This window comes from Natator depressus, chromosome 1, assembly GCF_965152275.1.
Source record: "Natator depressus isolate rNatDep1 chromosome 1, rNatDep2.hap1, whole genome shotgun sequence".
Lineage (NCBI taxonomy): Eukaryota > Metazoa > Chordata > Testudines > Cheloniidae > Natator > Natator depressus.
Window position 1 is genome coordinate 81934892 of NC_134234.1, and position 24982 is coordinate 81959873.

General features: G+C 39.1%; 1 protein-coding gene across 3 annotated transcripts in view; it reads left to right on the forward strand.

Moving 5' to 3' along the window:
* Positions 1-24982, forward strand: part of NDFIP2 (Nedd4 family interacting protein 2) — a 67007-nt gene that overhangs the window by 13093 nt on the left and 28932 nt on the right. For 2 of the 3 annotated variants that reach the window (XM_074962370.1, XM_074962369.1), the window contains exons 2-5: positions 12741-12894; positions 14106-14233; positions 15095-15154; positions 22598-22685. In XM_074962370.1, the coding sequence (XP_074818471.1) occupies positions 12741-12894; positions 14106-14233; positions 15095-15154; positions 22598-22685 (430 nt within the window). The remainder of the gene's footprint in view (positions 1-12740; positions 12895-14105; positions 14234-15094; positions 15155-22597; positions 22686-24982) is intronic. The other variant, XM_074962371.1, reaches the window with a different exon arrangement.

Below are 24982 nucleotides of genomic sequence, written 5' to 3' on the forward strand. Positions count from 1 at the left end.
ACGTCAAGCTCTAAAACATTCAACTGACTTCCTATAGTTGGGTGTCATTCCAAGTTGAGTTAGTGCTGATAGTTGCACAATTTCACTTTCTGCAACATTGAAGACATGACAGTTGCACATTTTTGATGAAGAGAAGGCCTTTAAAGTTTCTTGATCTTGTAGTAGTTGTAAAGCAGTGTTTTGTCTCTCTCAAGTTTTAATAAAGAAAACATTGTTTCCTGACAAAAATGTTCACAAACGACAGAAGAGACCATATCTGATGGATTTGCCTTTAATATGGAAAAAGTAGTGCTTTTTCAGTTTTCTGGTAAAGAATTGTTACATCTGGTGACTCTTGCAGATGCAATCTCTAATGTATTTTTCTCCAAATGTCTTGAATGGTGAGCTCACTGTAGCTTTGTGTACTCTAGTCCTATAGTTCTTAGTATAAAATTAAGAAATTGGTGAGTATTTCAAAGGTCTCTAATATGCTCTTTAGTGTCTCAACACTTTTTTTCTAAACTAACATTATGGAATGTGGAATCAGTTCTTAAATATAATTTAATATTTTTAAACAAAGCCTTTTTTGAACTTATAGAATGGTCTAATGATATGTGGCTTTTAAAGTTAACATTGCAAACATTTATTATTGCATAGGCATTACTAAAGTTATCTCCATTAGTCTGTGTACTTCTAGCATTACTGATTTTCACAGTTCCCAGGCTAACCGCACCTCTGACTGCTTTTGGTCTCCTTGAGTGCACCTCCTCAGGCTGGATAGAATCATGAGATTTCTCAGGATAGAATCATGAAATTTCTCCCACTCTTGTACTGGGTTCTGGGTGTAGCCCTCTGGGTATCAATTGTGATTACCTTGACTGGTCTGATGTTTGCCCAGCACCTAAAATCTGTTGCCTCTGGCAGCAATGACAGTGGTAACTAGTGACCAAACAGCCTTCCTAAAGTAAAATATTATTTACTTAAAACAAAACTATCTCTGTGAAAACATTTTAATACAATAAACGTTCTACGTGCATGCTTGCTTCTTTCTAAGGCTTACCATTCCCTGGAACTGGGGAAGGCTCAGGCTTGTTTACACTTCTGCAGGACATGTGGCTGTCTGAGGTCACTGACAACTTCCTAGCCAGCTCCTGGCAATCACCCCGCCTCTTGTCAGAGGGCTTTTAGCTGTTCAGTATCCTCTTGATCTCCAGGCTCCCAGCCTGGAAATATTAAGACTTGTTTATTTGCTGGAGACAGAATATAGGATTGTGGAAGTTGGTAGTTTCACCCATTGTCTTCCAAGTGTGTGCTGCGATAGTCTTATCTGACAGGTTTCAGAGTGGTAGCCGTGTTAGTATTTATCAGCAAAAATAATGAGGAGTCCTTGTGGCACCTTATGCACAAATAAATTTGTTAGTCTCTAAGCTTTTGTGGGTTAGAATCCACTTCATCAGATGCATGGGATGAAAATACATGAAAGAATAGGTTCTAACCCACGAAAGCTTATGCCCAAATAAATGTTAGTCTCTACGGTGCCACAAGGACTCTTCATTATTCTTATCTGAGGAGCAATTGATTTGCCTCCCTAAACAGTCCCCATTGCATTCAAGCATTATAGGTGAATAATAAACATATTGGGGCAGTAGAATAAGTTAGTCTATTTCAGTAACTAGGTTACAGATCTGATCTTAGACTATTTAAAAGCATCTCCATGTCATCACACTTCATTTCAGATTTATTTTGAGGAGGAGTCTCATCTTTGACTCACTGTTGCATATAATTATTCTGATCTAGGAAAGGGCTGTACTTTGTACAGGTCACACCAGACTCACAAAGCTACATGCAATGTAACTGCAGTCAACTACCTATTACTGATAAGGATTGAGCCAAGGAACACAGGTAATTGAATGGTGGAAGCTAATTCAGTTTGCCTTTTTTCCTTTAAGCAATAGCTTTATACAGTTATTTCTGTGTACATCAGCAAGCATACACAAAGCAGCTTCAGGAAGGTACCTTTTCTATAAGTAGTTTTCATTTCTAAGTTAGCATGTTAAATAATAGAATTTAAGATTTAAATGTTACAAATTTGCATGTGATTTAAGCTAATGTATATGCACATCAAATTTAAAAGTAATAAAAGTACATTTTTATCGCATATGTAACTTACATCTAATGTCTACCTTATTACTCTGTATACTGAAACTATAAAAATAGTTCCTCCTCCCCACTAGTTTGGGTATGCAAAGATGAGCAAAAAGTTGAGCTGTGTGCATGCATGTATGAAGTGTTCTTATATATCATTGGTTCTCAACCTGTGGCCCGCGGGCCACTTGCAGCCCAATCAGCACACAGCTGCAATCCATGTGACCTCATGGACATACAAGTAGTGTTTATATATATTGTGTGGATGCTGCTTATATAACACAGAGAGAGCTGCATATGCAGCCCACAATGGTAAATAGGTTGAGAACCACTATTATATATGAACACACATGACCGCAGTAAGCTGGAGTTGGGAGTAGCAGGAAGTTCTGCTCAGGGAACCCAACCTTCAGACAGCAAAGATGTCCATTGAAGAGCATAAGGAGGATTTGTTTACAAATGTCTAAGGCTGTGTGTCTGTCATGAAGGTCACGGAAGTAACAGATTCCATGACTTCTGCAGGGGCCGGTGCTGGCTCAGGGGCTGCCTGAGCTGGGCAGGCCCTGGGCCAGCAGCAGCAGTTCGGGTGTGTGGGAGGGGGCTCAGCGCTAGAGCCAGGGGTTGGAGTGTGGGGCGTGATGGCTCTGGCCGGGGGTGTGGGCTCTGGGGTGTGGCAGGGGTCCTGTGACCACAGGGTTGAGGGGTGTGTGTGTGTGTGTGCGCGCGTGCGTGCGGCGGGAAGATGAGGGCTCTGGCTGGGGTTGTGGGCTCTGGGGTGCAGGCTGCCCAGGGGCTGCAGTGGGGAGAGAGGACTTCCCTTAGCCCCCTCTCATTGCAGCAGCCTGGGGCTGGGGGAGAGGCGCATTTGTGCAGTCTTTGATAGCCTGCTATATGGCTGTGCAGCTTAGAGGGAACTGGGGAGAAGAGGGGAGTTGGCTTCTTACGTGGGGACCGATGCTGGAGACTACAGATGCCAATATTTTGTATTTCTCTGGGACTAGCAGGTTTAGTCTTCTGGTTTGTTTGGAGTGTGGTAAAACATTCAATACATATGTTTGAGTAGATGAATGTTAAGGCATGTGAGGGGACATGTGGAATAGAGAGAGTCTATAACAAGTTAAAAAGTGAAGTGTTGAGCGATTTGAGAGTGAAAAGTGGAGGGAAAAAATAGCTCCAAAGTAGACAATACAGGAAGATGGGGGTGGGAGGGGCAAGACAGAGAAAGAAAAGAAGAAACAGATTCTAAGGAGAAGAGAGGGGGAGAGATTGCAAGATTTCTTTCAGGAAAGAAGGGAATAGAGGAGTGAAGCCAGGATGGAAAAGGGGGGATAACAAAGATGAGAAATAAGTTACACTTTTAAGTTAATAAATAAAAAGTTTGACAGCATTAAATACAGTATACAACAGTGATTCTCAAATTTTTGTACTGGTGATCCCTTTCACATAGCAAGCCTCTGAGTGCAACCCCCCTTTATTATATAAAGTTTTTTTTAATTTATAACACCATTGTAAATGCTGGAAGCAAAGCGGGATTTGGGGTGTAGACTGACATCTCACAACCACCCTAAGTAACAACCTTGTGACCCCCTGAGGGGTCCCCAGTTTGAGAACCCCTGAAGAAATGGTGCACAATTTTATTCCTTTAAATTACAAGGGTCTTGACTGCTTAGATATTTTGCATCCTGGCCAGTAGGCACAGTTCTTGGGCCAACTAGGAGAGTCAGGTAAATTTCCAGACCTTGGTAATGCATACAAATGATGGGAAATCCTGAATAGGTTCTAAATTGGGCTGGCTAGAAACACACACGTTCTGTTTTTGTGAAAAACTTTGAAGTTTTTACATTTGTTTCCATTCTGATGAAATTTTTGAGCGCTTGAGCCACTCTAGAATAGCCAGTAGCCTGCTGCTTAAAGCTGTCATTTGGGAAGTGGAGGACTCAATTTCAGGTCCCTGCTCCAAATGCATGGAAGAGGCTGTAATGTACATGTACAGACTTACACATTTTAAAATGTTCATGAAATTTTAATATAATGAACCAACTTTAATCAAACTTGGATTCTTCCTCCATCCTATGAGGAATATGAAATCAAATTTGACATCGACATCATCCCTCATTGCCTTAAGCAAAAGGTCACCTAGAAGATGTGGAAAAAAGTCTCCTGTGTATTTTTCCCACCATCTCTGGCTTCTGTAACTCAAATTATTTAAAATGTTTTGCTGGAACTGGATAAATACTTCATTTTTTGGCTGAGATCGGACACTGAAAAAACTTTCAGCCCAAATTAATTCTTTCAAAATTGTTTTTAGTCCAAAGTATCTGTGTTTCCCAGTGTTAAGCTACCATATCCCCCTGATTTTACAAAAGTTTTGTCCCCTTCCCCCCCACCAAGATGCTTGATTTTACAAAAGTTACATTGTAATAGCCTAAGAAAAACGTTGAACCCCAGCACAATAGAGATGCTTATTGGCAAACATAATTAATTCTTAATGTGGAACTCCTGCATCTAAAATGAGTTGGTATTAAGAATTATTTTTCTTAATTTTATCCAGATTTTCTACCTGTCAAAGGCATATGCTCTCATTGAGTTCCGACTAGGTGGTGAATTTTGTGTTATCTGGCAAACATAAAATGCTTTTTTTTTTTTAAAGCGAGCTTGTTTTTAACTGCAAACATTTTATTTGCAGCGTAACTCTACTTGATCTTGCACAAATTTACCAGAAATATTTCTTCAGACAGACTAAAATATGAGAAGCTTTAGCACAAACAACCTTTTTAATATAAATGATTAAAAAGAGTGGTTTACTGTTTGACTCTGACAGATTTATTGATTATATGGTCATTGGAATGAATTTGCAATAAGGAATAGTTTTGGTCTGACAATTATATTTTATAATTTCTTGCTGGATATCTAGCAAACATATTGATGATTAATACTTGAAAACTGGATTTTTGGTGCAATCCAGATTTAACATTGGCTAACTATAATGCTTAGGGAAGAGACATTCTGAGTAAAGTGAAGGAGAAAAAAGGGAACAGTTAGAAAAGAGGAAAAAATAATGGTAAGTAAAGATATTTGCCCTTGTCATTCAGACTAGAAATACTGTTTTCTGAAAAGCCATTTTGAATGTTGATATGCAGAAGTATTTGTGGGGAGGGATAAGTAACCTTAAGGGTAGGAAAGGAATGTGTACATGACCTTCACTTCTAAATATTGACTTTTCTCTTCTCCCCTCCCCCCCACTTTTATGGATGGATAAAGCCTGATATAAATTTAATTGTTAGACGCACAGACATTGGGGTCTCCTTATTTGGCTATGTTTGAAATTTATTTTAATGGTCTCTGTCCCTATCTAAATGCTAATACATCCTGTGGATTTTAAGGACAGTGTGTCACAATGTGACACCTGTTTGTGTGCAATTTACTTAATGGAAGTCTAATTTCAGCAGAAAAGCTTTTGTTGCAACATATTTTCAACCATATTCAATCAAATATCCCTTTGAAGTCTATAGAACAGATAGGTGTCCATGGTACCTAATACTTACTTAGCTGACACACAGCTGTGGAATACCAGCACTGGCTTTCTGTTCTGTTTCCTTGCTTGTGTAGACATTGAACCTATGATGGTATAATGGTACTGGCTACTACTGATACTTCTCTGATGGAGGGTATCTAAAAAACGAACTATCAGTGCAGGCATACCAAATCCAGATACACATTATGGCAAATACTTGTAGAATGATGGGGGAGGGGATCGGGGGAAACTTGCATCAACCATTTGAAGCTAGTAGTTCTGCTCCCAGAACTAAAAGATTGTGTATCAGTTTTACGCATTTTGATACACTTTGCAACTTTTTATTTAGTAATCATTTTGTTGCAGGATACATATGCACAAAGCAGTGAATGCACCACATTGGCAGGAGCCGATGTGCTTTTGTGAGGGTTTTTTTCTGTACTTTTTGAAATGCTTTAGCTATAGAATATCTTTCATCAGTGTATTAGTAGGGAATTAATGCTTTGGAAAGGTCCAAGACCAACATCCATGGATAGTGAATGGTTCTGTTGGGTAACAGAACAACTATGAGAATATAGGATTTGCCATAGTAGAACAGACTGGGGGTCTCTAACAGTAGACAGTACTAAATGTTTCAGAAAGAAGTGCATTGGACAGTTATGAAATAAACTGTCAAGGGGGGAGGCTTCTTCCTAACTCCTGTCCATCAGGGATTGTCTACACTGCAGCTGAAAGGGTGTTTCCCAGCATGGGTAGACAGACATGCTAGCTCTGCTCCAGCTAGTATGCTGAATACAGCATTGTGGCCATAGTGATACAAGCGGCGGTGGCTCAGGCGAGCCATCTGGGTACAAACTTCCCCAATGTCATGGGTATGTACTTAAATAGTTAACTGATGCTGCTGTGACTACGCTGCTATTTTTAGCACACTAGCTTGAGTGTGTCTGTCTGCTCATGCTGGGAAGTCAGTCCCAGTTTTTGTGTAGATGTACCTGTAGTGCTTGAAACCATGAAGCTGAAGGATTTGTCTGGGTTGGGTGATACCATAGTAAAAGGAGACAGTGCTTGATGGGAGGTAGGAATCTAAGTCTCTGTCAACTTCTCATGGGAGTCCACAAGGAAGAAGGCAGGACAGATGAACCCAGTTCTGTAGTTGCTGCTCTGGTTGATGTTGGCAGCTGTTGCTGTGGAGCTTCATGGATTTCAAGGCCAAAAGGGAGAATTATGATCATCTGCTCTAACCTCCTGTATAACACAGGCCATAGAACTGCCTGGATTACTTCCTATTTGAACTAAAATATATCTCTAGAAAACAGATCCATTCTTGACTTAAAAGTGGCCAGCAATAGAGAATCGGTAAATTGTTTGTGGTTAACTATCCTCACTGTTAAAAATGTACACCTTATTTCTAATCTCAATTTATGTAGCTTCAACTTCCAGCTATTAGACCTTATTAAACCTTTGTCTGCTAGACCAAAGAGCCCAAAAAGACTCTCAAAGACTGTTTTGTGGTGACTGTCTTGAAAGAGAATTATTTCTTATAAAGCATTTCCTATGTGAAGGTCATTGGTACTGGTATATGGCACAGTATCCCTTAGGATAAAGTTTATCTAGTGTAATAGGATATTTTATTTTTAATTGTTTGTATTTAGTAGCTCATTATGGCCCAAATGCACCAACAGATGGCCAATCCAATTTTAAGCCACTACTCCATGAGATCAGCAAAGGTGGTAAAATACAATATTACGTTATGACTACAGCAAAATGTTTGAAATCACATAAGCAGCAGATAGTTTGAGGAAAGGATTGACAAGTGACAACCACATCCTGTATGGCTGCATGATTTGTTATGAAGATAGCCAAAGTATGTTAACTGACTGGAAACCAATAAATGTCAATGATGGAAATTCATCTCTGTAGTAACTACCAGCTCTAGTGAAGTAACAACAGGGATGAACTGGGCCGTATGTGTCACAGGATATGTCCAATTCTCTTGTGTAGTTTGCATTTTCGGCTGTCATGGGATGTAACTGTGCTTAAAGAGATCTGCAAAATGTCACCACTATCTCAACAAGTTGAGAATTCGACATGTTTGAATGAGATCCTTATTCAACTGCGTTGTTGTTCTTTCAGCAGTCAGTCAGCATTACAACAGAGGAGAGGCAGACTCAACTTACGCAAGTAATGAGATTTATGCAAAACACACAAAACCTTCTGAAGGTAAAATGAAAGTTATAGACAGAGTATACGATATAGATTTTTTGGTTTGAATTTAGATTTAGAAATATAATGGGTGGGGGGGGAGCAGGCCACCTGCAGCCATTTCCTTTTCTTCTTTCACCCCCCGCACTCTGAAGACTTTTGCAGGTGTAAGCAGATGCCATATTGCGTGTTCAATGTTATATTTGAAGTCATAAATCATTTGACATCACATCTGGCTGCTGTGGAAATGATGTGTCACAAATAGAAAATGAGTACTTCAGTTAGGGAATAAACGATAGAAGGAGATGTGGTGTTGTCTTTTTGAAGGCACATGGTTATGGTAATCAGAAGTCAAGTGTGAGAATCGCAGGTAATGGTTCTATCATGTATTTTATATATAGTGCCTTTCATCCTAAAAGATGGAAAAGAACAGAATGAATTGCAGATTCTGCCACTGAAAACAGCCTGTCCTGGAATTGAGTATGGCTGATAATTTTAAGTTGTCTGAGGTACAAATTCTTTATAACGTAACTTATAATTATTCAGAAAAAAGAAACTATTCTATATGTAAACATTGTGTGATAGAAATGAATGATTTGGACTGTTTTGTTCTCCAGTGATCTCCATATGTCTCTGAACCTTTGATTTCAAAAGAATCATTTATACCTAACTCGAGATCAATTTAGAAATCCAAAGTATTTAGTTCATGTAACGTGACCTTTGATGCCTCCTGAGCATGCAGCGTGTGGCAGCTTTGACAGGGGGATGGGAAATCAGGCAGCATATGGTCATGCATAAACAATTCAAGGGGAATCCAAACCTGCTAATAGAGGCATGTGCTGCTTTAACAGTAAATCTTTGTACGGTCGGCACGCTATCTTGATAAGTGTGTGACCTGCCATAGAATGTCAGTTAACTGCTGTCAAGCAGATTGTTTTGTACTGGAGATGGCAAACTGAATTAAGGTTAGGAAAACAAAATGATGTTCTATTATCTGCTGCCTTTAACTAACAGAAGATTGTAGACATGAAAAAAGGAATATACCACTGTTGGAAACCTGTACTTAAAATGCCCTGGTAACTGAGAGTGTTCTTCAAGTTGTTCAGTTAGTCGTAGGAGACTCCTTGTCTCACAGTGGTTAGCACAGAAAGTCTTCATAACTGCTTGGCAGCAATTCACTTGTTATGATGGCAAAAATAAACAATCTGTTTCCTCTTAATGGAATGGCATAAATCAGATTACTGTTTTAAAGCAGTATCCCAATGTATTTTTTTTGAAAATGCTACTATTAAATATCAACTTCTCAGAATGTAGTGACTTAGCTGACAGAGCAATTGATATACCATGTCAGATCATTTACTCCAGGAGGATACTGTGTCTGCCAATGATAGCATCAGGTGCTTCAGAGAAGGCCCAACAAATCCTGTGGTAAAGGATCATGGAAAAACCTGTAGACTTCTTCCTAATCCTCATCAGTTAATGATTGGTTCACGTCTTGGAACATGGGGGCTGGTGTAGTTAGATCCCTTCTGATTTTTCTGTCTAGTATAACTGGCTGATCTTTTTAATCATACTAAGCTCTGGCCTCCATCACATCTTGTGGCAATGAGTTCCATTGGCATTGCTTATTTAAGTGTTGCCTTATATAACTTGTTTTTCAATTTCCTAGAATGACTCCTTGCTTTTGTAATACAAGAGAAGTTAAATGTGTTGAATGAGACAAGAATTATTTTGTGTACCTCCTATTATGCTTCCTCACTACACTGAACGTCTTCAGTCTTTTCAGTCTCTTCATATGGGAGTTCTTCCTTGTCTCCTTTGCCACCTTTCTTTGGATCTCTTCTGTTTTTGTTCCTTTTTGAGATAGGGTAGACAGAACTGCAGAGAGTATTCCAAATAAAGGTGTACAATCAGCTTCTATAAAACATATTTCCTGTATTCCCTATCCCTTATGCATCCCAACACTTGAGCTGTCTCCAATAAAACACCCAAATGTTTCTTCTGAAGTTATAGTTAATTCAGAACCCCGCCGTTTGCATTAGTGCAGTCTGGTTTTTTTGTTCCACTTTGCCTTGATAGTCCTGATTGAATTTTGTCTTTGTTTGCTACCCATATGCCTAAATTGTTAGGTCATTCTGAAGTTCTGCAGAGTTTTCTCTAGTCTTAGCTAAGCTAAATAATTTTGTGTCATCTGTGTATTTTTCACATTAATGTTCATTCATCCACTTGTCTGGATCAGTAATAAGATACTACTGGTCCCAGAATATATCCTTGTGGTACCCCAGTATTAACCCTTTGTCATAATGAAAGTTGATCACTTATTCCTACTGATTTTCTGTTTTACCCACTTCCTAATTCATGATATTTTTACTTCTCATCTGATGCATACGTAGTTCCTTGAGTAACATCTTGTGCGGGATTCTTGACCAAGAATTTTTTTGAAAGTCCAAATAAACTATATTTGATCTGCTATTTTGTGAAACATTTAAAGATTTCTAGTGGATCATAGAGAAACGGTTTTCCTTTACAGAAACCATGCTATCTTGTCCTAAAAATCATTTTTCTCAAGGTGTTTTATAATTACTTGGTAACTGTCTTTTCAAACAACGTATCTGCAATGGAACTAAGTTTTATTGGTCTGTAATTCCCACAATATCTCCTAATACCTTTTGAAAAAAAGATAGGCACTGGAACAATATTTACAACTTTTCAGTCCTCTCTGGCATATTAGGTGATCTGTTTTATTTTTCAAGTTCCTCCACATGTTTGCTGTCTGTTTGCAGACTTTGTTATCCCTTACCAAATTTATTCAACAGTCTCCTCTTTGGCATACCAGTCTCCAATAGCACTTTATCTTTCTTACTTAATCAGAGTAAGATTGAGATAGGTATCTCACCAATATCTCTTACAGTGAAGGTTGATGTAAAGAAATTTCTTTTCTCTAATATCTTTATCTTCCTTAATTCAGTTAATCCAAAGAAACCACTAGTCGTCTTATGCTTAATTTCATATGTTTTAATCTTTTTAGCTTTTTGCTCTTCAAATCTTTTAGCCCTCCTAATACCAGTACTTTCTCCTTGCCATAGTTTTGTGCTCCTTTCTGTTGAATTTGTTAGATTGGATTTTCATTTTCTGAAGGATATTTGTTTTTGGCTCCAATAACCGCAAGGATTTTCTCTACTTAAGGGTGTTAGTACAGCATCATGGCCAAATAAGGTTTTGTTTTGTTTTTGTTTTTTTGTTTTTTTCTTTTAAATCCGTATACTTGCCTACCCAAATTCTTCTCCTATAGATCATGTGTACTTGTATACTTCACTGTAAAATAGCTCTAAAACACAAAGTTTAAAAAATAAACCCTGCAATACCATAACTGATTACAGTAAATGTATGTGGGAAAGAGATTATTGGTAGAGGCGGGGCTTTAATAAGAATATAGGCTGTCTCAGAATTTGAGTTGACAAGACTATAAAACAGAATACGCATGGGTTCAAATAATAAGGAGATAAACAGAATAGGGCAGCGGTTCTCAAACTTGGGGTCGGGAGCCCTCAGGGGGCCGCGAGGTAATTACATGGGGGGTCGTGAGCTGTCAGCCTCCACCTCAAACCCCACTTTGCCTCCAGCATTTATATTGGTGTTTAAATATATAAAAGTGTTCTTAATTTATACGGAGGTCACACTCAGAGGCTTGCTATGTGAAAGGGGTCACCAGTACAAAAGTTTGAGAATCCCTGGAATAGGGTGTTTTTGGCATGTAGGCCACATCGGGGTTCCGAAACTGTATGGAGGGCCGGGTGTAGTGTATTAAATTGCTCCCTGTAGGAATGTGTTACTTATGGTGTACTACTTACAGCTGCAAGTCCTGGCGCTCTGAGCGGCATGGTAAGGGGGCGGGGAGTGGGAGGGTTGGATAAGGGGCAGAGGGTTCTGGGGGGCAGTCGGGACAGGGAACAGGGGCAGTTGGATAGGCGTGGGAATCCTGGGGGGCCTGTTGGGGATGGGGTGTAGATAGGGGTCGGGGCAGTCTGGGGACAGGGAGTAGGGAGGGTTGGATAGGGGGTGGGATCCAGGTTGGGGTGGGGGGTCCTGGGAGGAGGCAGTCAGAGGACAGGGAGCGGGGTGGGGCGGTTCTGAGGGGAGCAGTCAGGGAAGTGGGAGGGGTGGATCGGGGTGGAGGGCCAGGGTGTTCGGGGAGTTGTGGTGTGTTAAATTGCTCCCCATAAGAATGTGATGCTTACTGTGTACTACTTACAGCTGCCAGTCCTGGTGCTTAGTAAGTAGCACATTCCTACGGGGAGCAATTTAATACACTACACCCTGGCGGCTCTTGCAACTGTGCTGTGTAGCAGGAGCTCACAGCCCCACCACCCACAGCACTGCTGGCATAGCAAGCTGAGGCTGTGTGGGAGGGGCAGGGGGTTAGCCTCCCAAGCTGGGAGCTCGAGGGCCGGGCAGGACGGTCCCATGGGCTGGATGTGGCCCACGGGCCATAGTTTGCCCACTTCTGGTTTAGGATCTTCAATGCTCTTTTTAAGAAAATACTTTGCACTTCAGTGAAGCCCATTTTAAGCATCAGAAATCAGTTTGATAGCAGAGGAGGTTTTAAAATAGAATGGAATTGTACTGAACATTTTGAGGTACTTTTGAAGTGATTGCTTAAGAAAGGTTGCTGTTAGAAGTACTTGGATAAAGCCTCTTGTGTCTATTAAATCTTAACTGTTGGGTATATTAGCTTAGTCCCTGAATTTATTAGCAGAAGTTTGAAATTATTCCACTAACCTAAAAATAGTGCTAAATTTCTATTCTTTGGTAACATCTGAAGAGGTTAATGTCAATAACTTGTACATAAAGAATTCCCTGAACGATTTTTGATATTTTTGTGTTGGTGGGTTTTTTTAAGCTTCACAATGAAGATGATCCTCCAGAGTCAACTGTTGAAGAGCCATCGACTTCGACAGAGACTGCACAAAATTCTCAACCAGCAGCTTTATCTGAAGCAGATGTTTCTCCTCCACCTTATTGCAGTATTGCTGTAGAAGCAGCTGCAACCTCAGGTATTTTCCCTTTATTATATAACAGCTCTAGGTAGTATTACTGTTGGAGAAGTACAAATATCATGAGTCAGCTACTGATTTGGGGGAGTATGATGCAAACTTCCCCCCCCCCCATGCTTACTGTTACCTGATTAAAGGTGACCCACAGATGTATGTTTCTCTTTTTTGTGTGTGTTTTAACCAAAACCCAGGCAACTTTTTAGAATTGTGCTGACTGCCCAAATTACCAGACTCTGCAAGTAGCATATTATTAGCTCAAGATAGTCCATTTTTTTTTTTTTTTTTAAATTCTGTGTACTTTAATTCCACAGGCCTTCTTTGGCTCTTATTCAGAATAGTCCGCAGGTTTGCAGGATCAGGGCCACAGTGCATACATTTCGCATGTGACTGCCATGAATAAATTTTCACGCATATGAAGTATTTGCAAGAGAAGCACCTCTGCTGGCATCATTTAATCAGCTGCAGAATCCTGTTATATGCTGATGGGAAGCCAAGTACTAGACACTTGTTAATATTGCTTGGTTTTGCAATGTATTAATAATTTGTGCATTTGGTATATAAATAATGTCATAAAACAAAATTTGTTGTTCACGTTACTTTTTTAAAAGCAATACTTTACATACTAAATTGGCAAAATTGAGCCATTCCAAGAACAAGCAGTTGTCTTGCCTCAGTAGACCAGCTGCAGTTTGCAACAGCGTTCTGCAGTTGATGAGATGTGACATGACCAGGATAGGCCTCAGTTCATTTTTTTTTTTAACACTAAGAACCTGAAACTCTTCTTTTAGGATGTTTCTTTGCACCCTTCTCTCACCCACTCATATGCAAATTATTGTATCTGATGAATGCTTGCATTTGCTTTTCAGCAGAATGTAATCTTAGTTCCAAAACTCTTCGCCCTTTTGCAGTATCTAGGTCAAACTTTAAATTAATTACTTTTGAGTTGCAGGAGTAGGCATCTTTAAATTGTGATTCACTCTTTCCTGTTCATTAAAAAATAAAAAAAAACGAAAATTCTCACAATGTCTGTAAGCACTTATAGGTCAAGTTGCTGTAGAACAAAGAGACTGAAGTTTATGACTGGACAGTTTTAAATGTCACCAGGCTTGCTGTTACTTTATTGCGCGTTTTTTAAGATTGCTGTAGTCTATTGTTCCTGTTGATATTTTTCTGGGATACAAAGCATGAATCTCATTTTTTGTTTTTAACAGAAACACCTAATGAATTTTACCCTGTACCACCTCCATATAGTGTAGCTACCTCTCTTCCTACTTATGATGAAGCAGAGAAAGCCAAAGCTGCAGCAATGGCAGCTGCTGCAGCAGAAGCTGCCCAAAGAGTAAGTGAAATATCTCTGTAAAAATCTTTTGGGGAATCTGTAAACGAAGTTGATTTTGATAATGTACAGTACTCTAAAGTAGTGTTTAAAAAGCATTTAGGCCCACACTTCAACCTTTTTTTAATAATCATTGTTATCAAGTGATGTCTTTTGGATGCTAAATAGCTTTTAAAATTTAGTTAGATGTTTGCAAGACATTCTGAAGATGTGAAGTGCTATAGAACTGAAGAGCATTTCTTTGAAGTACAGCTGTTTGCTAAACACTTTAAAAAGCCACGTTCTTGGTTAGATTTTGACTCTATAGCTAGTACATATCTGGAGGGAGGGGAGGATGCAGATTCACTGAGTTAACAATTCCAATTCCTGGGATAGTGCTGTGATATTATGAATGGTTTCTGTTAGTAGCAAAGAGGTAACTTAAGTCAGAGAAGTATGTTGCTTTTTATTGCTGACAAAAAATAGACCAATTGAAACAAATATTTTTGATCTTTTTAGAGTGTTAAGGGTAATAATGTTGCCCTGGCAACCTTAATTATGGTATTTCCTAACTTTTGAGTGCTTGACTTTTCAACCTTACTGTTTTTTCATGTTGCGTTTTTTGTGTGTAATATTGGTATATGTGTGGTATTCCGTCCTCTCCACCCCCAAGTTTCCCCTCGCTAATTCATTCCTTTTGAAAGTGTAGAATTTAAATGTATAATGAAAACCGGGGAAGTGCAATTAGAATCTAAGTGACATTTTAAACGTCATTTAAATGAAAACAGAATATTTAAAATAATTAAATGGTTGGTTTGTCTGTAATAACGTTCTCTTAACACTGTTCTTTAGTTCTTTTGTCTTATGTTTGTTTTACATGCTTAGCACGGCCAGTTTAGGGAGTCTAGGAGTCTGTTTGATGAAATATTCCTCAGTCCACCAGAGGTATGGTACAGTTCTATTTAGTTGAGACGTTGCTGTGAATTTTCCTGCTGGTAAATAATGATGGGTTCCCTTACCCACTTCAGAATTCTTATTGAAGTCTCAGAATTGTTGCATACGCTAAATATGTGCCATTTTAGAATCTATATTTGAATTCTGCTAATATGTACGTCAACCCTTTTTCAGGGGATTATAAATCCAATTAAAAAAAATTACTCTGAAAACCATTTGCGTTTGTATAGAACTGCACCAGCTAACTGTCAAACGGGTTCCTTAAGAATCAGCTTTCTTAATTGACTAGCCAGTTTTTCTTAGGGTAGACCCTACATTCCAAGTTTCAGTTACAAGAAAGTTATAAACCCCTGAAAAACATTCATAATGGAGCTGATGGTAGAACCTTACTCATAGTGGCAATAACAGGTGCTACTAAAATTGAAGATGCTGGAAAGTTAGTGCCTCTGTGTACAGGATATGCTATTGTATTTGTGATACTTATCCAGATAGTTAATGGATTGCAACATTTAAGGAGGTAAAAATACTTTAGTTTTGGTCTTAGAAACCAAATCAGTTGTATAGGCACAAGTATATCATAAGATCTATAACAGTTACAAAAAATGTGTATGAATCTTTCGGGCTGCATAATCCACTATATGAACTGTGCAATAAAAGGGGTTAAGTGATTTAAAGCTTTTGTTTAGAGCGCAAGAGACATCAGGAGTTTACAGTTGGGAAGCAGAGACATGTCTTTAATTTTTATAGAATGTTGTTGAAGCAACATTTTGCATTCGTAGCAGTTTCCACATAGTTAAAAAAAAAATTATGAAAAGATGATATTAAGGAATAATTGGGATTCAGTTCAGGTCACCACATGACCAAAAAATTAAATTCAGAGACCCCATTAAAAACACCAGTAAGAAGCTGGGGGTATTTATTTTTGCAGAAAGACTGAAACATCTAAAACAAAACTAAACAAAACAAGATTTGCTGTCCAGGGCAAACCTGTATTAGTGGAGGCATGATTACTGGCCTGAAAGGTGTCTTCAATCTGTCATTTCTATGATTATAAAACCTTATGCTGCCAGATGGCTTGTATAATCTGGGGTTACTTAAATTTTACATGCAGCTATAACCTCTTGCTCTAAGATGAGTATGACAGTGCCCAATTGCATTACTTTCAAGGTTATCAGAATTTAATATGTAAATGTTATGACACTGTTAGTACAGCCTGGTCTTGAATTGCACTATTCATACAATAAGAGCCCTCAAATTTTACAAAATAGATTAAAATTATTAGAATTATGCCAATTTCTGCACTCAGATTCCCCAGGAAAGATCTTGATTTCACTGTGTAGTTTTCCATTCATATGTGGGACCTAGACATGTAAAGATAGCAGAAATCTGAGTTTATAATGCTTTCATGGATCTAGACAGAACTTTATCATTTAATTTTATTGGGATAAGAGGGAAGGTCCTCTCATGGATTGGTAACTGGTTAAAAGGCAAGAAACAAAGGGTAGGAACAAATGGTCAGTTTTCAGAATGGAGAGAGGTAAATAGTCGTGTCCCCTAGGGGTCTGTACTGGGACCAGTCCTATTCAACAGAATCATAAATGACCTGGAAAAAGGGGTAAACAGTGAAGTGGCAAAATTTGCAGATAATGCAAAACTACTCAAGATAATGAAGTCCCCGGCAAACTGCGAAGAGCTACAAAAGGGTCTCTCAAAACTAGGTGACTGGGAAACAAAATGGCAGATAAAGTTCATTGTTTATAAATGAAAAGTAATTCACATTGGAAAACAGAATCCCAACTATACATATAAAATGGTGGGTCTAAATTAGCTGTTATCACTCAAGAAAGATATCTTGGAGTCATTGTGAATAGTTCTCTGAAAACATCCACTCACTGTGCAGGGCAGTCAAAAAAGCTAACAGAATGTTGGGCATCATTAAGAAAGGGATAGATATTAAGATAGAAAATATCATATTGCCTTTATATAAATCCATGGTACATCCACATCTTGACTACTGCAGACAGATGTGGTTGCCTGATCTCAAAGATATATTGTAATTGGAAAAGTTTCAGAAAAGAGGAACCAAAATGATTAGGGGTATGGAATGGCTTGCATATGAGGAGAGAGTAATGAAACTGGGACTTTACAGCTTGGAAAAGAGATGGCTAAGGGGGATATGATGGAGGTCTACAAAATCATGACTGGTGTGAAGAAAGTAAATAATGAAATGTTACTTACTCCTTCTCATAACACAAGAAGTAGGGGTCACCAAAAGAAATTAATAGGCAGCAAGTTTAAAACAAACAAAAGGAAGTATGCTCACAATGCACAGTCAACCTGTGGAACTCTTTGCCAGGGGATGTTGTGAAGGCCAAGACTGTAATAGGGTTAAAAAAGAACTAGATAAATTCATGGAGGATAGGTCCATCAATGGCTATGAGCCAGGATGGGCAGGGATGGTGTTCCTAGCCTGTTTGCCAGAAGCTGGGAATCAGCGACAAGGAATAGATCACCTCTAATTACCTGTTCCGTTCATTTCCTCTGGGGCACCTGACATTGGCCATTGTCAGAAGACAGGATACTGGGCTAGATGGATCTTTGGTCTGACCCGGTATGGCTGTTCTTATGTTTGTATATAAAAATATTAGCAAATTACTTTTTGCTGTTCAAAAAGTTGTAATCCATCTGTGACGGGTTGGATCACAGAAACCCCCTTGAGAATTGCTATCTGATGTGCTGGGACTGCCTCTGAGCCAGTTTTCCCTAGCAGCTTGGGACTTGAGAACCCTGCCTGGTTCAACCCAGACACGCTAGCCTGTTACAAACACAGACCCAGGTCTCCCACAAGTTGCAGGCTAAACTGAAAACAGCTTAAGAAGTGTTCCTGTCTCCAACACTCAGGTATCCAGTTCCCAAAGTGTCCAGACCCCCAATAAATCAGTTTTTTACCCTGTATAAAGTTTATACAGGGTAAACTCATAAATTATTTGCCCTCTATAACAGTGATATAGAGAGCAATGCACAGCTGTTGGTGTCCGTGCTCTCCCCCTCCCCGCCCCCCTCAGGTATTAATACATACTCTGGGTTAATTAATAAGTAAAATGTGATTTTTTTATTAAATCAAAAAGTAGGATTTAAGTGGTTCCAAGTAATAACAGACAGAACAAAGTGAATTACCAAGCAAAATAAAATAAAACCCACAAATCTAAACCTAGTACAGTAGAAAATGATTACAGATGAACATCTCTGAGGGTGAGATTTCCAAGAAGTTTCTTTTACTGACTAGCCTCCTTCTAGTCTGGGTCCAGCAGTCACTCACACTGCTGTGGTTACTGTCCTTTGTTCCAGTTTCTTCCAGGTAGCCTCTCCACCCCCAAAAGATCTATTGAGCCAGCTGAAGACAAAATGGAGGGGTCTCCCAGGGGCTTAAATAGACTTTCTCTTGTGGATGGAGACCCCCTCCTCTCTCCTATCCAGAATTCAGCTCCAAGATGGAATTTTGGAGTCACCTGGGCAAGTCACATGTCCATGCATGACTGAGTTCCTCACTAGCCAGGCCACATTCCTGGGAAAGCTTAGATGTGGATTGGCGTCTCCAAGTTCATTCTTAGCTTAAGTGTTTCTTGATTGGGCACTTACTGAGAATAGTCTTTTCTCAGGAAACTGACCAACTGCTTCACTGAGGCTACTTAAAATTAAACAAGTACATAGCCAGTATTCATAACTTCAAGTACAAAAATAATGCATGCATACAAATAGGATGAATATATTCAGTAGATCATAACCTTTACAGAGATGTTGTGTGGCATATGTAGCATAAAACACATTCCAGTTATGTCATATATACATTCATAAGAATATTCCCATAAAGCATTATGGGGTGCAACATCACACCATCTATGTAGATACACCATGGTGCACTATGGTTAAATAATGAAGAATGTGATTCTCTTTCCACCTTTTCAAAAAATAAATAACTAAAGCAACATTGAAAGAAAAGGAGTACCTGTGGCACCTTAGAGACTAACAAATTTATTTGAGCATAAGCTTTCGTGAACTACAGCTCACTTCATCGGATGCATGCAGTGGAAAATACAGTGGGGAGGTTTTATGTACACAGACAACATGAAACAATGGATGTTGCCATGCACACTATAAGGAGAGTGATCAGGTAAGGTGAGCTATTACCAGCAGGAGAGGGAAAAAAACCTTTTGTAGTGATAATCGAGGTCGGCCATTTCCAGCAGCTCACAAGAACATGTGAGGAATAGTGGGGGGTCGGGGGAATAAACACGGGGAAATAGTTTTACTTTGTGTAATGACCCATCCACTCCCAGTCTTTATTCAAGCTTAATTTAATGGTGTCCAGTTTGCAAATTAATTCCGATTCAGCAGTCTCTTGTTGGAGTCTGTTTTTTGAAGTTTTTTTGTTGAATTGCCATTTTTAGTTCTGTAATCGAGTGAGCAGAGAGATTGAAATGTTCTCAAACTGGTTTTATAAATCTTGACGTCTGATTTGGGTAACATTTTTGATTTAAATCAAGAAGAATTCTATTTTGTGCCATCAAAGACTGAGAAAGTAAACTTTGGCACATGAATTTGAGAAATGTGCACATTGTATGTAAACTTTTATGTAATGTAACTTCAAAAACATGACCCTTTTTTTTTTTTAAAGCTATAACAGCAGTTGGGCTAAACGTTCAATGCCATTTAGGTGCCGAAAGATGCACACAGGCTCCTAGGGCTTGTGCCTAAATGGTGAGCCTATTTGGCATTTACAGAGATGCTACATTCTGCCTAAGTTCTCTAGGGTGCCTAATTTTCCAAGCTATGTTTTCAAAGCAGAGTGATTTTTCTGCGCCGAGGGGTATTTTTACCATGAATTTTAAAAAATGGCTCTGGGCACTTAGTGGCCATTATGAGGCCAATGTGCACTTAGTGGCCATTGTGCACGTTGAAGACGACCACCTTTTGCAAATGTGTCCCAGTTGTCTGTCCTTCCTTTTTGTAATAAAACTTACCTGGTAAAAATGAGTGCACCCAACCCTCTGTTAACAGGAGATGCATTAGTCAGATGTCTCATCTATAGATCACATAGTGTTAGTTTAAAACACTTTTTTTTTAAAAAAAAGTGTTTTAGATGTCATAGAAGATACAAAGCAAAGGTTAGAACAGCATCCGGGAAGTATTTTTGATCACAGAATATCAGGGTTGGAAGGGACCTCATGTGGTCATCTAGTCCAACCCCCTGCTCAAAGCAGCACCAATCCACAACTAAATCATCCCAGCCAGGGCTTTGTCAAGCCTGATCTTAAAAACTTCAAAGGAAGGAGATCATACCCTCTGAAATATTACTTCATTTGTAAAATTGATAAGTTTATATTTTGCTGTAGATAAGAACAGTAAATAAGCAAATTAATTTTGCTAGTTTGGTATTATATGTCTGTTTTCCCCTTTAATGTAGATGAACTAAAATAGTATTAGGGCTGATGGGTGGGGGGAGAGACTCTTTAAGAAGCTACAAGAATTTATATTTTCTCTCCTGACCATTATGCTATTTTCAGCTAGAGGAAGCCTGTCTTGCCACTGTTAAACAACTGCATCATTATTTTTAGCTTTGCATCACTTTTTATTCACTTAGCCTTAAGTACAAATCTTAAATACTCATTTTCAAACCTTCTATTAAAATTCCTCTAACCAGATAATACAGATTTCACGTGTATGGATAAGAATTTTATTGTGTGAAAGTTGCTGTTTCTAGCTTAGCATTTGAGTTTGGACCTGGAATAAGATCAAATAGCAGTGAAAGGGTCAGTGTTGGGGTGCCCAAAGTTACATGAAGTGACTTTAAAATGTGTATTTTCTGTACTTTAAAGAGGACTGTTGTGTACTATTTTTTTTTGTTCAGTTACAACTTTGCAGTTTTGCCATGTAAATTAATAATTATCAAATTAAATGAATATTTTTTTCTTACTGTATCATTACACCTACAATTCTTAGTTTGGCATTTGTCTTGCCTACACGATGTATACATTTTCTCTTATCAAAATCAAAGATTGAGAAGAAACATTTAAATCATTAAAACAAAGCAAGGATTAGGGATTTCAGTGTCTTAATATGAATTTTGTGGATCATTATCTTGTAGGTGTCTCCTTGTGTGTGACTTGACTTCTTAAAGAAGTTAGAAAATAAACTGACAGGTTTCAGAGTAGCAGCTGTGTTAGTCTGTATCCACAAAAAGAAAGTTTAGCTTCTTAAGAAACTAGGTACTTCACTGTGTGCTATATTAAACTGATTTTTCTTATTCCAGATACTTAAATTTAGAAGCTTAAAAGATGGAACTTACCTTAGTTTAGTCTACTTTGGTAGCGTAAAATGTTCTTATGTCAGCTGTCCCCCTTCTGCCCCAACAGCTGAAAACTATATGAAGATCTCACTTTAAAAAGATGAATTAAAATAGTTTCTTGCTTCTTGTATATAAATAAATATCTTCATACATATTATCTCTTAGATTTTTGTAGGTCACACAACCTGTACAAATACAAACTTATTGCTAGTTTTGGGATCTGAGGCTTCCAAAACAGACCCTTAAAATCCAGTCTTCTACGGTATTTAAATGTGATTGAACTGTCGTTACATAAAAACTGTTTGGAAATAAGGAGCTAAAATGGTGGTCACAGCTATGGGAATTATTTAAAAATGTCTCTACAGTAGACATCCTTGTGTATAGTTTATAAAGTATGTTGTGATGAAAGATGACATTTTACTTAAACAAACAAAAAACAACACCAACAAACAAAACCAGAAACCTCAGTTAATTCTGCGGTTCTGAAAATGTGGTGATCCCTTGAACTTTCGTAAGTCAAGGATTTCTAATATGGTAAATATTAGTCAACATACAGAATGTGAATTCCGTGACAACTTAATGATATCCTCTCAAGTTGGAAGAAAATAATTACCTGATACATGAGGATAAATGGCACAAACAGTGAAAATGGATATTAGCTATTATGCCTACATATTTGGTTGGCAAGTACACTGCAATTATTTTCTTCTGTTTACACTGAGTACATGAATAGGGTATGTTAAAATACATTGGGCTAAATTCATCCATGGTATAACTTAACTACTGAAGACAGTGGAATTACATTGAGAATGGATTTTTTTTCTGCTCGGTGTTGAACATAATTTTTTGTCTCAAATAATGGTCTGTAGCTCAATTTAAATTATCATAGTAAAGCAATAAACTTCATTTTTCTGTAGCTTAATAGATTTAATAGTATTTTGTTCTTTTGAGGTTCATTTATGTATATCTGTCAACAAATGGCAGTCTGACTTTTTTAAAAACACAATTAACAGTTTAAATCTACAAGAGAATGCATTAGCCTAAAGTTAACTTTCCTTCACTAAAATTTCTCCAACCTATAAATCCAGGAAGAAGAATATCCACCTCGGGATGACTTCAGCGATGCAGATCAACTTAGAGTTGGCAATGATGGCATCTTCATGTTGGCATTTTTCAGTGAGTTATTTTTACATCCCAGATCTTTGAGGTGTATAATTTAGATTTCCATTGGAACAGCAGATTATGAAAGATAGCCACAGTATCTGCATGAACACACTGTAACAAATGGAATCTTTTTACTTATATACAGATGTAAAACAGTACCTGTTACTCAGAAAAAGCAAGTATGTTGTGTTTTTTTCAGTCACTTCTGAGAATGGTGTTAAAACTAACTTACACCTATCACAGATAGGTCTGAACAAATCCTCAGTTGATAACCTCAGGAATATCAAGATTATATGGTGGACCGCATCATGAAATTCTAACAGCTGCAGAACTGCTAACTTGAATTAAAAAATCTGGATGTCAGAAATGTGATTAATTACTCTTCTTAAAAGATCTGGAGGATGGTGTGGATTGCACCCTCAGCAAGTTTGCAGATGACATTAAACTGGGAGGAGAGGTAGATATGCTGGAGGGCAGGGATAGGATACAGAGGGCCCGAGACAAATTAGAGGATTGGGACAAAAGAAATCTGAGGTTCAACAAGGACAAGTGCAGAGTCCTGCGCTTAGGATGGAAGAATCCCATGCACCGCCACAGACTAGGGACCGAATGGCTCGGCAGCAGTTCTGCAGAAAAGGACCTAGGGGTTACAGTGGACGAGAAGCTGGATATGAGTCAACAGCTTTCCCTTGTTGCCAAGAAGACCAATGGGATTTTGGGATGTATAAGTAGGGGGCATTGCCAGCAGATTGAGGGACGTGATCGTTCCCCTCTATTCGACATTGGTGAGGCCTCATCTGGAGTAGTGTCCAGTTTTGGGCCCCACACTACAAAAAGGATGTGGAAAAATTGGAAAATGTCCAGCGGAGGGCAACAAAAATGATTAGGGGAGTGGAACACATGATTTATGAGGAGAGGCTAAGGGAACTGGGATTGTTGAGTCTGCGGAAGAGAAGAATGAGGGGGGATTTGATAGCTGCTTTCAACTACCTGAAAGGGGTTCCAAAGAGGATGGATCTAGACTGTTCTCAGTGGTAGCAGATGACAGAACAAGGAGTAATGGTCTCAAGTTGCAGTGGGAGAGGTTTAGGTTGGATATTAGGAAAAACTTTTTCACTAGGAGGGTGGTGAAACAGTGGAATGCGTTACGTAGGGAGGTGGTGGAATCTCCTTCCTTAGAAGTTTTTAAGATCAGGCTTGACAAAGCCCTGTCTGGGATGATTTAGTTGCAGATTGGTCCTGCTTTGAGCAGGGGGTTGGACTAGATGACCTCCTGAGGTCCCTTCCAACCCTGATACTCTATGATTCTACCTGTAATATACTTATATGGGCAACCTACTAGACTAAATAGCTATGGAGGGATTTGTTCAGACCTACATAGTATTAATTTTTTTCAGGTTGAACTAACTTAGGTATGTAAAATATAACTTTTTAAATTACGATAATAAGTTTAATAATGTAAAGCACTCTGCCTCCAGATAATCTTTGGATTGCCACCAACACTGCCTTAGCACTTACATTCACTGAAACTGTGTGCTGTGCACCATTTCTTTTCTATCAGATATACAGTAAAAGCTTTATCTGGCATGTTATGGGAATGGGGGGTGCTGGTAAGTGGAAAAATTCCCGTTAACTAGGAGGGAGGGAGGTTGGATGTGGGAGGGAGTACGGGAGCGGGTGCAGGGTGTTGGATCCGGGTGGTGCTTACCTTGGGCAGCTCCCTGTAAGCATCAACCTGTCCCTCCTGCTCCTAGGTCAGAGGCATGGCTAGGCGGCTCTGCGACTGCTTCTGCCTGCAGGCGCCACCCCCAAACTCCCACTGGCTGTGGTTCCCAGCCAATGGGAGCTGTGGAGCCAGCGCTCGGGTTTAAACACCAACAGTGAAGACGGAAATGATTTAAAGTTCTGCAAGTGGTTGTGTTAAAGAGGAATGGGGTGAAATAACGAAAGGGGTACTTCAGCATGGAAATAAAAACCAAACACTTTCCAGAAGGTGAGATCTGTAAGAGCTTGGAGGATTGTCCCCATTCCTTGGGGTACAGTAACTCCTCACTTAACGTTGTCCCGGTTAATGTTGTTGTTTTGTTGTTACATTGCTGATCTATTAGGGAACAAGCTCGTTTAAAGTTGCGCAGTGCTGCCTGCTTTGTCCACTGCTTGCAGGATTCTCTGGAAGAGCAGCCCCTCCTGGTGGGGATTAGATCCAGAGGGGGCCAGCAGCCCCTCCCCCCATCAGCTCCCCTAAATTCTCTGTAAGGTATGTGGCTCGGCAGCTGCCCAGCAGCAGTTCAGCTGTCCCTCTTTCCGCT